We start from the raw sequence: 16,825 nt of genomic DNA, 5'->3' as shown, positions 1-16,825 counted from the left end.
ATGCCTCTACAGTATTCATGCTTGAGACCATAGGCTATATAATACAAGATACAGTCTCCTTTGAAATAGAGTCCGAGATAAAGGACAACTCAGAAGTAAGTCAGAAAATTTACAGAACTCGAAAATGGTATAAACATAAAAAATGAACCTTGGTTACAGAAGAAATACAATTCATAATACAAATTCATAATTGAAGCTACAGTCTGCTAAACAAAGGTTAGCAGCAATGGCATCAAGATTGCAGAGATATACAAAAGAAGTATGTGTTCCTCACCAATGAACTAACCAAAGCATACTTTCAATTGCAGTGCATCATATCTCTGACTGTGGATCCACCCAGAACTGAAACATAACAGTACAGAAAGAATATATGGGAGAATGAATCATCACATAACACCAGTGCTCAATGGTTAATAGATCTCAAAGCAGAACACCACAATCTTCCAGAGCCTTTTGTCAGAATTACAAAAGCAAATATTTAAGAGCGGGTCAGAAACATGAAGAACATGGCAGCCCCTGGCCCTGTTATGAACGCTGCCTATAGGCTAAAGAAAATTATAGCTATACACCTGCTCCCATCTGGGCCGGTTAACAGGACCACAATAAGGGGTAAACACCATCCATCTACAGACCAATAACCTGCCTGTCCACAGCATGGAAGTTCCTATCAGGAATACTAGCCATCAAGCTGAATGAGCATATATGCAAGTACATGAAGGTAACAATACCAGAGGCTCAAAGAACCACCTGCTGGCAGAGCAACCTAAATAGTAACTGCATTGACTACAAGAAAGCATACAACTCAATACCACAAACCTGAATACTTGAATGCCTCGCCATGTACAAAGTCAATAGGATCATAAGGCACTTCATCCAGAACTCAGTGTAACAATGGAGGACAACACTAGAAGCTAACTTGAGGACAACTGCCCAGATCACCATAAAGTATGATATATACCAAGGAGATGTAATAACCTCACTGCTGTGCGAGGCCTGAATCTTCTCAACCAGATCAATGAATGGGTACAGGTACAGATTCAGGAATAGAACTACTATCAGCCACCTCCTCTACTTGGATGACATCAAGTTATATGTCAAGACAGAAAGAGACATTGACTCAGTGATGCACAATTTGGTCCGGAAAAGTGAGGTTGACTGATGGTATAAATAGAAAAAGTGATCAGGGCAGGGCAATTGAACTTTCACAAGGCCTTATAACAGACCTGGAGGACACCTACAAAAACTTAGGGATTATCCAGTCATACGGGAATCATGAAGCAGAAAGGACAGCAACATCCAAGTGCCTCCATAGGGTAAGGCAAGTCCTCAAGAGTCAGTTGTATGGGAGCAATAAACAATAATCAAGACTGTGACATGTATACCCTGCCAGTCATCAGATAACCAGCAGGCATGATTAGCTGGCAAATAGAAGACCTGCAAGCTGCCAACATCAAGGCCAGGAAACAATGCATGGGGCAGTCCACCCAAAAGGTGTACAGATGTTGAGACTGACACAAATTTTGGTTTTCACAAAGTTTACTGCTTCAGTTTTTTTTAGATCCTTTTGTCAGATGTTTATATTGTATAGTGAAGTACTATTATAAGCATTTCATAAGTTTTTTTATTGACAAATACATCCATTTTAAGCAAAGACTTAATATTTACAGTGTTGTCACAGTTCCTGTGTTTTTGGTTGTCCACCCTCTTTTTGAGGATTGGCCACGGGTTCTCAATGGGATTGAGATCTGGGGAGTTTCCTGGCCATGGACCCAAAATTTCAATGTTTTGTTCACCGAGCCACTTGGTTATCACAAAAGCATTGTTCATAACCAAATTGCTCCTGGACTATTGGGAGAAGTTGATCTTGGGGGATGTTTTGATACCATTCCTTATTCATGGCAGTATTCTTAGGCACAAAAAAAAAGTATGCTTCACTGTTGGCATAACACAGGACTCATGGTAGTGCTCACCTTTTCCTCTCCGGATAATCATTTGTCTAGATGTCCCAAACAGTCTGAAGGGGGCTTTAACAGAGAAAATAACTTTACCCCAGTCCTCTGCAATCCAATCCCTATACTTCCTGCAAAATATCAGTCTGTCCTTGATCAGTCTATCCTGTTTTTCTTGGAGAGAAGTGGCTTCTTTGCTGCCCTTCTTGACAACAAGCCATCCTCCAAAAGCCTTCGCCTCACTGTGCATGCACACTCACACGTGCCTTCTGCCATTCCTGAGCAAGCTCTGCACTGGTGGTGACCGAATCCCAAAGCTGCATTCTCTTTAGCAGACAGTCTTGGCATTTGCTTGACTTTCTTGGGCACCCTGAACTCTTCTTCACTGCAACTGAAGCTCTTTTCTTGAAGTTCTTAATGATTCGATAAATGGTTGATTTAGGTGCTTACAAGCAGCAATGTCCATGCCTGTGAAGCCCTTTAGGTGCAATGCAATGATGACTGCACGTGTATCCTTAGAGGTAACCATGGTTAACAGAAGAAAACTTTTAAAGCAACCAGTCTGCTCTTCTAATCAGCAAGATAGAGTAATATTAGCTTCCTTGTCCTTGTTAACACTTTCTTCTGAGCTAACAAGAAGATCACTGAAATGATTTTTGCAGGCTATTTTGTGGCAGGGCTGAAATGCAGTGGCTGGAATACAGTAATTTTTGTGATTGTTAATTTTCATGGAAAGGAATGACTTTGCAATTAATTGCAATTCATCTGATCACGCTTCACAATCTGGAGTTAATGCACATTGCTACCATAAAAACTGAAGCAGCAAACTTGGCGAAAACCAAAATTTGTGCTCGTCTCAAAACTTTTGTCCACAACTGTACAGCAACCACAATGAGGGTGAAGTTGCCTATCAAATCCAATGTCCAGGATGAGACACAAAATATCCATGAATGTATCCAAGCAATGGCCACCAACAATGTGCTGATGATGGCGTGCCTCTGTCAGATGACAGATGGGGTCACCGTGGAAGTTGAAGAGGTTCCATGGAAAGATGGAATGTACCAGTGGAATGTACCAACAAGTGATAGCAAAAGTTGCTGACTTAAGACAATCCTTCCAATGGATGGAATAGGCAGTACTAAAGGACAGCACAGAGTCAATAATCATGAATATAAGAAGTTGGAAAAATACCATGGAAACAAAGAAGAAATAAAGAGAATGTGGAAGTTAACACCATGGCTGTGCCAGTAGTGATAGTAGCACTAGGGGCTGGGACCCCTAAGCTGCAAATAATTCTGAAGTTCAGGCACCAGATAAGATGCATTCATAGGTGCTGATGGGGAGTGGAGGGTATGGCTTCTATGAGGATGTGGATGGTGGAAATTGCATAGACCTTATTGCAAAATAACTTTTGTATAAAATAATTCCTGTAGTTAATGTCAGAGTACCCTGATCTAATATGTTTAGAATTAACTCATCATTCTACAAGATGCAATATTGGTGTCACCAAGATGCAATGATTTATGTGAGATTGTGTGATCTATAAAAATTATATTTAAGTCAAATTGTTACTCCAAGACAGCTGCTGCAATATGTTGATCCATGTATATATACATTACAATGTCAGTTTGTCATGTGTATGCCCTTAAAAGAAGCAATCCAAAGATGTCAATTAAAATGTACATTTATGGCCTTTGATTGCCAGACAGTTTTTGCTCATTACCTAGCTAGGCTTGTCAGACTGTTAAAGGTAACATAGCAGGAAGGCAGAGGGCCTCAGCTTTCTGACTGGCCAATGTAAGCTTTGCACATCCAAAGATGGCCAATGTTGAATCAGAAGGTGATGAATTCTGACAAAATAATCATTTACTGGACTTTGGAACTATATTCATTGGACAAACTTTGTGTATGTATATTGTGTGTGTTTGTTCAGTTCAATATTTCTGATTAAGTACATCACTGCTGCTACTATTCTCTAGTGTGCACAATACTGCTATTTTGTGTGTGTAATAAGTCATCACTCCTGGTGGAAAGGGCTATATGTTTACACTCTTAGTTTCATTTGCACATAACACTTGCATAAAACATGTCTATTGCAATTGTAATTGTTTTGTTGTGAAATATTTCTAATATATACTTATAGCATATGTCCCATCTGAGACCCAGTCGTTAAGGTCCTTGACTTGTAATCAGAAGGTTGCTGGTTCAAGCCCCACCTCTGCCAAGATGTCACTGTTGGGCCCCTGAGCAAGGCCCTTAGCCCTAAATTGCTCAAGTTGTACTCAGTCATAATTGTAAGTTGCTTTGGATAAAAGCATCAGCTATAAATGTAAATGAATAATCACACATTCCACTCCTAAACCACTATCATGTTATCTTAATGTCTCACTGCCATTTTAGGCACTTTGAATTATACAACCTGTGGCTTAAGCAGCAACACTCCAAATTAGTTTCCATGCAAACCTATTTACTAGTTAATATTTGGTTAATCTCTTTGCATTTTTATAAGTGAAAAGACTGGTATGGAGTAAATATGTATCTTTTGGTGTACCCTAACCACAAAACTGATAAATTGATATTATCCACTTTCTGTATTTTTTATATGGAAATATCATATTAAGGCATTCACATTTCATGGGATAAGAAAACCAGATACATTATTAAATTAATTATAATAAATTCTTTTAATAGTCATCATTCTTCTGAATATGGCTTTTAATGACAATTTCTGTACCTGATCAGTTTATCTATATTATGCAGGCCTCATACCCGTAATAAAGAAAATCACCTAAATCTGGACATAAGCAAACCAAAATATGTAATCTGTGATACAGTACACCAGACAAATAATTTGAACACATGTTTGTTTTCACAAAAGGAAATGGGGTATGGGGTACATTTGCTTTCCTCTTGAGCAAAGGTCATGGTGGAGGGCAAAAGGCCTATTTTTGTAAAGACAGCAATCAGCAATAACAAACCAACTGAAAATATCTGTGGTGGGGATTGGAAGGCTGTAAGATAAGAGTTTACACCCATAGTAGATTACATGCCAGCACTTCTGCTGAGTATTCCCATCCACACATATTGTTGTTATCTTTTTGAAAACTGAAAAAAAACCAAAAAAACAATTGTGACAGTCTTGTGTGTTGCTCCACTGCTGCAATGTGTTTTGTTTTTTTTCATAAGATGCATGACATATATGGCACGTGGCATGAGAAGATCTCTCCAAACACTTTTATTCTTTAGAGAGTACATTTTGTCCACCACTAATCATAAAACCTATATGTGCTTTAAAGGTTTTCCACCTTCCAAAGCTATAAAATTCCCAGAGAGCATAAATGCAACCATAAGAATTAGGCTTTTTATAAAAACAGGAAAATGGATTTTTTTTACTTTGATGGGGTTGTTGTGATTCAGCACAAATGTTGCAATAGAATAGGAAACTCACTCTTGGAAAAGGGAAAGGATGTACACTAGAGACATGCATATTTTGCACCCTCAGCGAAGGTCCATTCTTAACAAAACATTGTATTAACAATGTAGTCAAACATACCTGATACTTAAATCTTTACTATATTATTAAATAAAGATGTCTAAAACTGAAAACTACAGCAGGCTTTGATCATGAACTCTTCTGTGCACTCATCGAAAGCCTAAAATGGCATAAAGAATCTAAAGCCTAAAATGGCATCTAAACCACTGTATTATTTAGAACAGTCTCAAGATATCCCTGTTGCATAGCCCAGGTTCCAAACCAGGCTTAGATGACTTCAGAACACTGTTTCTGCCAGAAATGAAAAAGCCAGGTTAAATGAATAACATTTATCTTGAAAGTAAAGATCTTTTAGATACCCTTCCTGGATATTTGTTATGTAAATATAAAAAAACTTTGGCTCAGAGTCGTGCAGCATAGTTGGCGCACAGAATGTGGTCACGTATATCCCCCCATCCCCCATTTTTCATATGGGGTTTGTGCTCCACTGAACCATGGTTGGTCAAGGTTAGCTTCTGTGGGAAGAGGGCAGTTCTGACCTTCTCTAGTGCAGCATCCACTTTTTGCTGGGCCACCTCAGAATTACAAGCCTCTTTCTGATGCAGACCACAGTTACCAGTGTGGAGCACACGGGTTCCACAGGCTACTAGAACCTTCAGAGGCTTTTTTATACATGTTCCAGAAAGGTTCTGTAGGGTCCAGTCCCAGTTGTAGTCATCATAGTTGCAGAATTCATTGTTACACCCCATTAACTTGTAGTAAAGCTCCCTGGAGATGCCCATGCCTATATTATTCTTGGTGGACATCCATCCAGATTTCTCAGTTTTGGAAGACAGTTCTGCAAATTGGGACACACCATCATGATTGCCTAGAGCAAGGACATCACAGTCTACACAGTCCTTATCTCTAAGATTAGTCATAGATTTGAAGAAGCTGAAGAAGTCAGGAAGGATGTAGTTGTCTTCCTCAATGAAGACAGCAAAGCCTTTGTATCCTTGAAGCACCTTAAGTCGCTCAAATACAAAATGCAACTTCCACCACCAGTGATGTTTAGTTTGCGTGATGGAGGCTTCCCTGTAATGACCATAAGCATCTGGATGTTCAGCATTGAGGCATTCTGTCTTTCTGGCATCCTCTTTTGATATATCCCTAGGACAGTCTAGTGGATCCTGCCCAGGAAATTCATTAGGATAAAGTTGTGTGCTGTAGGGGAAATATATCTGTAGTACCTTGCAGAATGTTATCCCTTTGACAAGATCACCAATCTCCTCTGAAAAATAATCATGACTAAAAACCACAAAGAACTTGCCTATTTCAGATGCTTTTTCCAGTGACTGTATTAACATTTTTAGGTAAGCTGGTCTGTTATGAACTTGTACCACAATCACAACTTCTGGGTCGCCTGCAAACTTATCCGCATTCTGAATGAATTGTCTATAGTTGCTGTCGTATACTGACTTCCTCATTTGTAAAACAGTTCCGTAGTTAAACGTATTTGTGTCATCATCTTGGGTTCCTTTGTGCGGCACATTATCCAAAACACCACTCTCAATTGTTAACATAAATTTCGAATAATATAATATAAAAAGAATAAGTGACATCATAAGAAAAAGAACGACGTTTTTCTTCACAAGTCGCAATCTCATTTTGTTGGGCTGAGTACCACTATGGGCTTCGGTAACGCTGACAAAAGGATATAAAATGGCAAGTTTATGTGCTATACATTTGTAATGCTGGATGTTGGCAACTGTAAACTAGATTCATTTTAAATTGTGGTCTTTTTCGCAGTCGTCCTTATGTCTTGACTGCAATTAAGCAAAGGCGATTGACGAGCGATTTGCTGACACTAAAAATGTCAAACAAAATTGATTTTCAGTTTATGTGTATGGAATGACACCTGAGAGAGAGAAAACAAAATAAATTATTTCTCACAGGTAAGCGTAGCAGAACCTAAAAAGCATAGTCGTAGTAACAATAAATCTAACATTCCTAGAATGTAAAATATTTTAAAAGAATAAGCACTTACCATCATATAAGCGTCATGTGCAACAAACTTAAAACCAGGAAGAGGAAAACGATAGTACATAAAGTAGGCTGACCTGACGCGCAACTTCGCTGCTGACGTGTACTTCTCAGCCAACAGGAAGAGCCAGTGCTTACATTTACAGCAGGCGAGTACCTGTTGTAATCTGAGAACGGCGGTAATTTACTTCAGGGCAAGATATTTCCATATTGTGAGGAAAGCCATAACGTGAAGAGTTTGAAATTGATGGGAAACGGACATGTTAAAAACACGGATGTTAGGCAAAGGGAATGTTGGGATTCATGCAGCAGTGGGCTACTACAATCTGTAGTGTAAAGGTTTGAAGAGCAGTATATAAGTAGACACTCATAACAGTTGAGGAGAAAAATAACATAACTGACAGTAAATTTAGTCGTTTGTTGTTGTTGTTGTAAAACATCGATTTCCTATTTCTACGTTTAACTCATTGAGTTGTTTATAGTAGTATTTTTTTGTAGTTTCACTTTTACACATCCTCTCGGGCTTCCATTGTACTGCTGTTTTTAAAGTGTAAAAAATCATTTGTGTTTTTCTGGATCTTAATATCAAGCAGTGTTCAGTCAAAATTATCAAAATGTTACATGTTTGGTGTTCAACTGTTAGAGAGTAATTCTCTCTTTTACCTCTAGATGGCAAAACGAGAACGTCATAGACAAAGTATAATGGCAATAATATATGACACGCATGCATTTCATTAGTATACCGAAGCATTTTCAATATTTTAAGAGTAACTCATGCAAGAGCAAATTTCTATATAAGCAATATGTACACTATATAACTATTTTTTCCTCTTTGCTATTTTCTCTCTTTGTGAAATTCAGAAATGTCAAAAAAATTTGTAAAGCGTTGTGTTCACAACAAACAAAACGATGGTAAATCCATTCCTTCATCAAGAATAATGTGTGATTTTTTTCATTAAACATTGACTGTTACACATAAAATTGTTCCTTTTAAACATTTTCCTCTTCTTTTTGCTGGGTTGTTTAAATGACAGACTCAAGGAAACTACTTCCTTTGACCTCAAGACTTTTTTTGCCTGTAGACATAGCCTAGCTATAAAGATGGCCTGGCTCCTGACCCTCCACTCCCTCTCAGTTTATGACCCTCTCATCAGGTCATAAACTGATGGTTGGTAAGGTGAAAAGCTCTTTCCTGCCTGAGTATATTGTAAGAATCTGAGACCATTCATTCCAATATTCCTTGAAATGTTTCTCCCCAATCATGAACAGAGATTATTGAATATTCATGACCTATGCAGGCCTCATTTCTTCCATAAGATAACTGACAAATTCTACCCCGTCAGTGGAGAAGAGTTGAGCAGTCTTGTCTGCATAAACCAGTCGTTACTTTGTTTCTCTCTTTTTTTAATCAGCTTAGCTAACTATCTGTATACACCACAAATTGTTTGTGTTAAATTTAGCTTGTTTACATTGTTAGGCTTGTTATTATAATGCTTCTAGTGAAGGAGACACTCATGGTCATTAATAAAATCTTAGTCAATGATTGTTGTGCATATTTTTCTTATCTCTTCTTATTCAATAAACATAGAGGCAAGTGCAAGTGTGGTGAATGGCTTATTGGGTTTATTGTGGGCAAATCAGTCCTTATAATCCTTTACAAAATCAAATTTTCAAAATCAAAAAGACAGAAGACACAGGCAAAGGCAGAATATATGACCAGAACAAGTGCAACAAACAGACCCATGGTGCCAGTTGGAAACAATAAAACAGTTCAAACTGAAGAACTTAACAAAACACGGAGGTTACAAAGACCAACAAACTAGATGGGGAAATGCGGGATATAATGCACAGGATGATGACACAAATACCTGAGACAAATTCAGAGCAGAAAAACAAGAAACACCAAACAAGGGTGGGGGTTGAAGCAAAAACAGCACCTGATGCACATTGCTATGGGGACCTGTGGTGGTGATCTGTGACTGGTGATCTAAATGAAATTTTTTATTTCTCTGTTTATGCCTAGTTACACCTTTAGCTGTTAACACTAGATGGAGAAATTACACGGCCAAAAAAGGGGGAAAAGACACATCTGTAATTGCAGCAATCTTTGACACCAGCACTTTGGCTTTAATAAAACATATTTTCCCCTTGTTTAATTTTTCTGTGGTTATGTTTGGTGACTGTAGAATTTCCTCCATGCATTCATTTTTGCATGGGTATTGCAGTATCCAGATAAATTTATATAGGAGCCGTTTTATGCATATGCATGTGAAAGTACATTGTGTATGCATTTGCTATGTAAATCAAGGTCTGATATGTGCATGCTTGTTTCCATGGGTTTTAAGCTAATTTATCCATTCCAATTCCTGACATTTGTGATGGTTTCTATGCAGCATTCATTAGTAAGGGCTACATATGGAAAACCTACAGATCCAACAGAACATGCCCCACAGACAACAGATTTGAACAGTGGCGGCTGGCCAATAGAGAAAGCTAGGGTGCCATCCAAACTGGTATAAATAGTTATTTTTCATTTTTTTAAAATACATTTTTACATAATCAATAGCTACTTATTTTAAGTATGTGTGGGCTAAAATGCACATTAAAGTGTAATATCCTCCTGAGACCCCACCTATTCATTTGTGTCCTCTATAGTGGACATTGTGTTTTTGCTTCTATCTTTTCACTCATTTGAGTTACTCTGTTAGTTCCTGCTGTCCTACAAAGAGTACATCCTGGGCTTTCCAGTGAAACCACATGTGTCTCGGTGGGAGGTTCCCAACTTTTTTTTTTCTGTCAGTACAAATTGGCTTCCATAGGAACAAGCACATTTTATGGAAAGAGAAAAGGTAAGTCAAATATTGATTAGTTACTGATGTTTAACTGTAATGTTTTTATATTGTATTGTTTATTAACATATCAGGAATGATGTAGTGAGGTTTGAGAGTAGTTTTCGTATTACTGTGCTGAAATAATAGCCAGTTTATGAATATCCTCTATAGTATACAGAAGGATAATCTTGATGTCTTTCATTTTTACAATGTTTTTCCACATTGCTGTAGGAGACAGAACAAAAGCAGAGATTTTGTACAGATTAATAGCGGGAGATTCAGATTTAGATTTATCAGATGAGGAAAATGCTGAGGATGAGTCTGAACCTGTTGATGAAGAGGTAGAGAGCGCTGAAGAAGAGACAGGAGGCTCATCAGATGAGCTAACAGGCATAGGTGAACACGAAACCCGCCATCCTCCGTGGTCAAGGACTAGCAAGTATGTTCTCGTTGTCTCCAGGGTAACCATATATTTACTATCCATAGTAAAATACATCACATGCTATATTGTTGTTATTAATTGCTGCAAAGTATTTTTTATGGTAAATAACAACTACATTTCATTGTGATCAAAGTGGTTAGAGATAAAATAATTACTCGGGTTATTTACCAACATATTTTGGAATTTTTTCATCCCTATAGATTCAGTCCTGTGCTAGCTATGCCATCTGACTACCAAGATGATCCTACAATTCATGCAAATTGAAGTCCAATTGAACACTTTTCCCAGTACATTGATAGCAACATCTTTAAAAACATGGCAATGTTCACAAATCAAAGGGAACTGCAAGTTAGAGGAGTGTCTCTGAATACCACACCACAGGAAATTAAGGTGTTCTCTGGAATATCAGTTTACATGGCTTGCCTTGGTTACCCAAGAATCAAGATGTTTTGGTCCCAAAAAACAAAAGTGCCAATAATTAGCAACAGAATGACAAGAGAGGTTCTTCAAGCTAAGAAACTCACCAAAAATAGTTGATGACCTGGATGTGACAGAAGAAACAAAGAAAACAGACATTCTTTCGAAAGTAAGACCTCTCCTTGATAGAGTGAGGCAGGGATGCCTTAGCCTTCTGAAACCAAGAAAGCTCTGCATCGATGAGCAAATCATTCCTTTTACAGGCCGTTGTCCAATCAGGCAGTTTGTTCCAGGCAAGCCGTACCCTACTGGCTTGAAGGTATTTGTTCTTGCTTCTCCAGATGGTTTGATACTAGACCTTGAAGTGTACCTGGTGAAGAATATTGGGGCAGCAGCAGTCCTATGTATGGTTGAATCTGTGCCTGCAGGAAGTCAGCTGTTCGACTGATATTTCACGTCAGTGAACCTGATGGAGGTATTGCTGGAAAAGGGTCTTGCTGCAGCTGGAACCCTAATGAAAAACAGCGTCCCAAAGTCATGTCAGATAACTGGTGACAAACAATTGGCAGAGGAGTATCAGTATGGTGGTCGGAAATAGTCCTGAGCTGGCAATTACAAAATGGTATGACATGACCATACATGGAAAAGATCCTGAAGATATCTGCACAAGATAGTCCAACAAAGAGAAGTCACACATCCAAGTGAGAAGACCAGCAGTCATCAGAGAATACAATGAAAACATGGGGGTGGTGGACTTGTGTGACCGAATGCTGAGCTTTTACAAAATGTCAAGCAGAGCCAAGAATTTTACATTTTAAAGAAACAGAAAGAAATATGATTTTTTTTTTAACTGAAATATGTCAATACAGAATGTGAAAAAGGCCACTATGCACCTGTATAGCTGGAATGTCAAAAATACAGAAAAGCTTTTTTCCCATTAAAATTATCCTGAAGTCCTCTACAGTGCACATGCTGTTAAATTAAGAATAAAATTAATTTTGAAAAACTGTAAATTGTAATCTGTTTGTTTTGAGTATTCTGACTCTTAAGAGTCAGAAAATGAAAAAAAAAATAAATTAAATTTTAAAAAATAAAATAAAATAAAATAAAAAAACCTAAATTGAAAGTCATTTTCACTGGGTTTCGGGAGGATATGTCAAATATTAACTTCCTGGTTCCTTCCCTCTCTTATGGCTGCTCCAGTACAGGCAACTACTGACTGATGCTGACACAAGATACGCACAAAGCAACATAAATTTAGCCAATCAGCGTCATCTGATGCTTAAAGGGTCTTTTATTTAAGTTAAGAGAACCTGGGTAAACAAACAACATGTTGCCGAGGAGCTTGCTAACGTTAACTTAATTCGCTAGCTAGCTAACAGGTTGTTTGTTAATTTGTGCTAAATTCGTGGTTTTTTCTAGCGAATTGAGCTACCTGTTAGCTCGCTTTACAACTACGACGTTTAAGCGCTTGTAATGTGACAAGGAGATTTTCATATTATTCTGTTGATTTTTAATGGCAATTAAATAATGACTGGCTATTTCACAGAGAGTGTTTGTGAGTTTTATTGGGATAGCTGCCGAAACTGATGCCAACAACCTCACGTAGAATATTTTTCACCAGCTGCCACTGTAATTGAAGCTAAGATATTGGGGGTTTTGTATGTGACTTGATGTATTACTTTATAATCACCACACTGTAGGAGCAATGTTTTGACATCCCTGAGGGCAAGGAGTTCACATACCATGCTGATTAAGGAAAAGCATTGAAAAGGTTCTACATTGTTTCCCCACAGAGGCACCAACATCCCATTTTCATAAACAACCATAAATTAATTGCCCCAGGCAACATTCCACTTATGACCTTGCTTGACCCAGTGGACTGGTGCATACAATAGAGAAAATTACTTCCATAAGGACTACAATTTCTTTAACACTGAAATGGACATGTTGCTATATTTTCATGACTTTTGACATGTTATATGTTGCCTGTGTTGTATGAAAATATAATGCATTCCTTTTCCTGAACTTTTCCTGAATTCATTTATCTCGAATTAACTGTGATAACCTGCCTGAAACAGTGAAATGTTTTCAATGATGTGTGATACACTTGCTACATAATGAAACAACAACAACAACAAACAAAAAAGCCTGTCAAATTAACATAGAAAAGGCCTATGAAAAGGTGAGATGGGAGGTGGCTCATAGACCACTGTTACTGAAATTAGAACCAATCAACAAGGAGAAACATGTGACAAGTATATGGACACTGTTCATCCATATACCCCTATAAATCACAACAAATCACATTTTAAAGGTGGAATTAAGAATTATAGGTCTGTTGGACTCTGATCAACAATTCCAGAGTTGACGCTTTGGTTTAAATTCCTTAGCTGATTCCATTTAAACTTAGCTGAATGAATACTCATCACAAGAGTTTGTTTTTGTGATTCCCAGAACATGGACTGGGAACCTGTTACTTCCAGCTGGGTCTCTCAGCCTAACTCAAGGACAATACTGAACATAAATAGATCGTTTTTTCCTGCCCCAGTTTTGGCATGGTGTTCTAGTCTTGATACTGTGACCTTACAGAACAAGAGAAAGTTATTATCATTGCCTGTTAAACTAGTCCTACTCTTTGTATTTTTTTTCCCCCCAAGTAATCTTTTAATTTTCTCAGAAATGCTCTATTTCCGCTTGGTGATTTTATTGGTGTACACTGATGTTTTCTTTTCTTTATAAATCTTATTTTATTCTTGTCTTATATTTTTATTTGTTTTATTATTAAACATCATTATTATTTTACCTGTGCGTGTATCTCTAGTCACAGAAATTCGAACAGCCAAACCCCCCCCAAACCCCCCCCCCCCAAAAAAAAACAAACCATTAAATTTGATTTCTGAACGTTTCCTTTGGATATTGAGAAAATGTATACTATTGCTTCATTATAAGTGGTGTCCTGTTGGACTGGTGAACCATTTATTAGAATTACTATCAATAATAATTTCTACCATTTGGATTAATAGTAATAGTTCACTCAGAACCTACAAAACATATTCAAATGTATAAAAATCCACATTAAAATCAATTAACTTTATTTTCTTTACCAAGATCTTTACCAAACTGAACCCAAAATCATTGTCTCCTTGCCATGTAAATACCAGACACACTCCTAAACTTCTCAACATATACTAACAGCAGTGTGATAGTTTTTATCTTCTCAAACATGCCTCTTGATTCCCTTCTCAACATTGCTAGAAAATAAATTAATACATTACTGTGTATGCATGTACTGTGGTTATACTTTAAATGTTCAGATGTACATAGATATGTTGATGTTTTGTAAATGTTTTAATAGGTATATACTTGTTAAAATATTATATATGCACTTGTTTAGTGATAGCACTCAAATTGTATCGTATTGCATCTCTCAATCTAGATTTTACTGACACTCGTTTGTAGCAGTATCTTGATATATTTGGACTCTAATCTATTTACACCAGCTTAGGATACTTTTCTGAGTACACTAAAGCAATATTGAAAATTGCTATGGATAACAAGAGCGGGAAGGACACAGGCAGACAAAGGAACTGAAGACAGAGGAGCAGAAGAGACAGAAGACACATAAACTGGAGCCTTAACAGGAGCAGACAAGGGAATAGATGCGAGAACACAGAAACTGGAGGAACAGGAGCAGATAAAGACAAGGGAGTAGGAACAGAACACCGAACAGTAGACTGAGGACAGCGAAAGGGCCAGGAGGGAGGACGAGGAGACACAACAGAAGATGACAAAAAAACAAGAGATGACTGGAGACACAAAAGGATGAGGAAAACAAAAACGCAACACAGACTAGGCCAGGGGCAGTTTTTCAGTAAACCCAAGGTATTAAAAAAGGTGGATGTGTAATTTCATAGAACTTACATTGAAGAAATTTGTCTACAGCAGCCGCCTGTTTAAATGTTTCAGAAATTTATTTTGGGCATCCTCAAGAGCAGGTTTTATGTAGTGTGAACGGCAGAGGGCTTTGTTGAGAAATATAAGGCTAATGCAAATTCACAGCTTATTCGGTTTCTTTACAGTGGTCATTTTTTAAAATTCTCTTTCTTTAAGATGATCAATGAGTAGGGGAGTTTAACATGTGTCACTTCCTAAAGCCCAGTAAAAAATCAAAGACCATTTAAAAGTCCTTAAAAACTAAGAAAACTATATTGAATATAAATTAGAAAATTTCCTGAGTTTGTACTCATTTCTAAAGTTGTTGTTGTTGTTTTTTTAGAAAATATAGGCAGAAATCAAGAGAAAGAGAATGACTGTTTCATTCATGGTAGTTATTTTATTGTGCAATGACGAATATCAGTAATTAAATGAAGTTTTAAAAGTTGTGTGCATATAAGATTCCTTGAAAGAAAAAGGCTCTTATAAAATGAGCTGATGTCACTGAAAAAGATAATGTTATAAAGGACGTGCTCCATGATCATACAGCCAATTCTATAATTATTATAGACAAAATATCAATAATATCACAAGGAAAATATTAACATAAGAATCAATTTAATGCTCTTTTTTGTTTTCTATTGGAATAGCATACTTGCCTGCATACCTGAAGGACTTTCAATTATGAAGGTCTAATTCTAAGATAAATATGTAAAGTATTTCTTTGAGGAAAGGCTACAAAAAGGTGTTGTGACTTAAGACATTTAAAAAAAATAAATCAAAATATTCTGGAATGATCATTTCAAAATTGCGTTGCTAATTACCAAGTATGGTGTAATGACATACTGGCAGTAGAATGCAAATTTGGTAAAAGATTTTATGGATTATCAGTTTAATCAAATCCCATACAGTTGCCACCACATGTAAAGTGAAACCTAAGAGTTGTGTTTGTACAGTGCAATTTCTCAGTGGCCTCCTGCTCTCTCCCGACAAGGCTAATAGCGTAATTGCTCATTTTTATTCAAGCATTATATCTGGATGGCCCACAGCCTATTCAATGAAATTAAAATTATACCAAAATCCAAAGTGTTTTTTTCTTTTCCACTGTCCTGCCCACAGTCAATATTGCTCTGACCATCGATGTTGGCATTCAAACCTACAAACCTCCAAGGACGAACTGAGAGAGTACATTTAATTAAATGAATTTCCAGTTTCAGTTTCCATATGAATTTCCTCATAAAAAGGCCTAAACCTTATTAATAAGTCTATCGATTAAATGGCAAAAAATGATGGTACATACATGATACAAGAGATACAAAAGAACATCTCTGAACTGTAACATGCTATAAGTCTAACATGCTCCATTATATGTCTAAAAGAGTTTAGGAAACTTTAATCATAGGAAGGTTCACATCTAATTTCCTGTTTAGAATATTTCTCATTCAAACTTATGATAATTAGCTATTTGTCAATGTATACTTGGACAAAACATATAGCTGTATATTGGTATGTGAGCCCTCACACTGGAGAGAAAACAGCAGGATCAAAGAGAGGAAAAGCAACAGCTTCAGAGAAAGAAAAAAACAGAGAGATGGAGCTGATAAAAAGAGGAATGAAATGAGAGTATATGGAGCTATACAAGAGAGTTGAGGTCAATAGAAAACATACAAGAGAGCTGAGGTCAAAGGGAACGAAAGAGGAAATTGAAAAATAGCAACAATGAATGCAAGCCAAC

At 37.2% G+C, this 16,825-nt stretch overlaps 1 protein-coding gene and 1 long non-coding RNA gene across 2 annotated transcripts; one reads left to right on the top strand and one right to left on the bottom strand.

Moving 5' to 3' along the window:
- Nucleotides 1-4,614: 4,614 nt before the first annotated feature.
- Nucleotides 4,615-7,575, bottom strand: si:ch73-91k6.2 (alpha-1,6-mannosyl-glycoprotein 2-beta-N-acetylglucosaminyltransferase). Its single transcript, XM_026999913.3, has 2 exons — nt 7,469-7,575; nt 4,615-7,339 (listed from the first exon to the last, which is right to left on the bottom strand). The coding sequence occupies exon 2, from the start codon at nt 7,086-7,088 to the stop codon at nt 5,844-5,846; it is 1,245 nt and encodes a 414-aa protein (XP_026855714.2). The 5' UTR covers nt 7,089-7,339; nt 7,469-7,575; the 3' UTR covers nt 4,615-5,843.
- Nucleotides 7,576-10,227: 2,652 nt separating this feature from the next.
- On the top strand, nt 10,228-12,680 carry LOC145660361 (uncharacterized). The gene is made up of 3 exons (XR_014126646.1): nt 10,228-10,313; nt 10,527-10,734; nt 10,938-12,680. It is a non-coding gene; the product is annotated as an uncharacterized LOC145660361 (long non-coding RNA).
- Nucleotides 12,681-16,825: the final 4,145 nt, after the last annotated feature.

This window comes from Electrophorus electricus, chromosome 2, assembly GCF_041902795.1.
Source record: "Electrophorus electricus isolate QZ-2024a chromosome 2, ASM4190279v1, whole genome shotgun sequence".
Lineage (NCBI taxonomy): Eukaryota > Metazoa > Chordata > Actinopteri > Gymnotiformes > Gymnotidae > Electrophorus > Electrophorus electricus.
The sequence above is the reverse complement of the archived record's forward strand: the minus strand, read 5'-3'. Positions and strand labels throughout refer to the sequence as shown.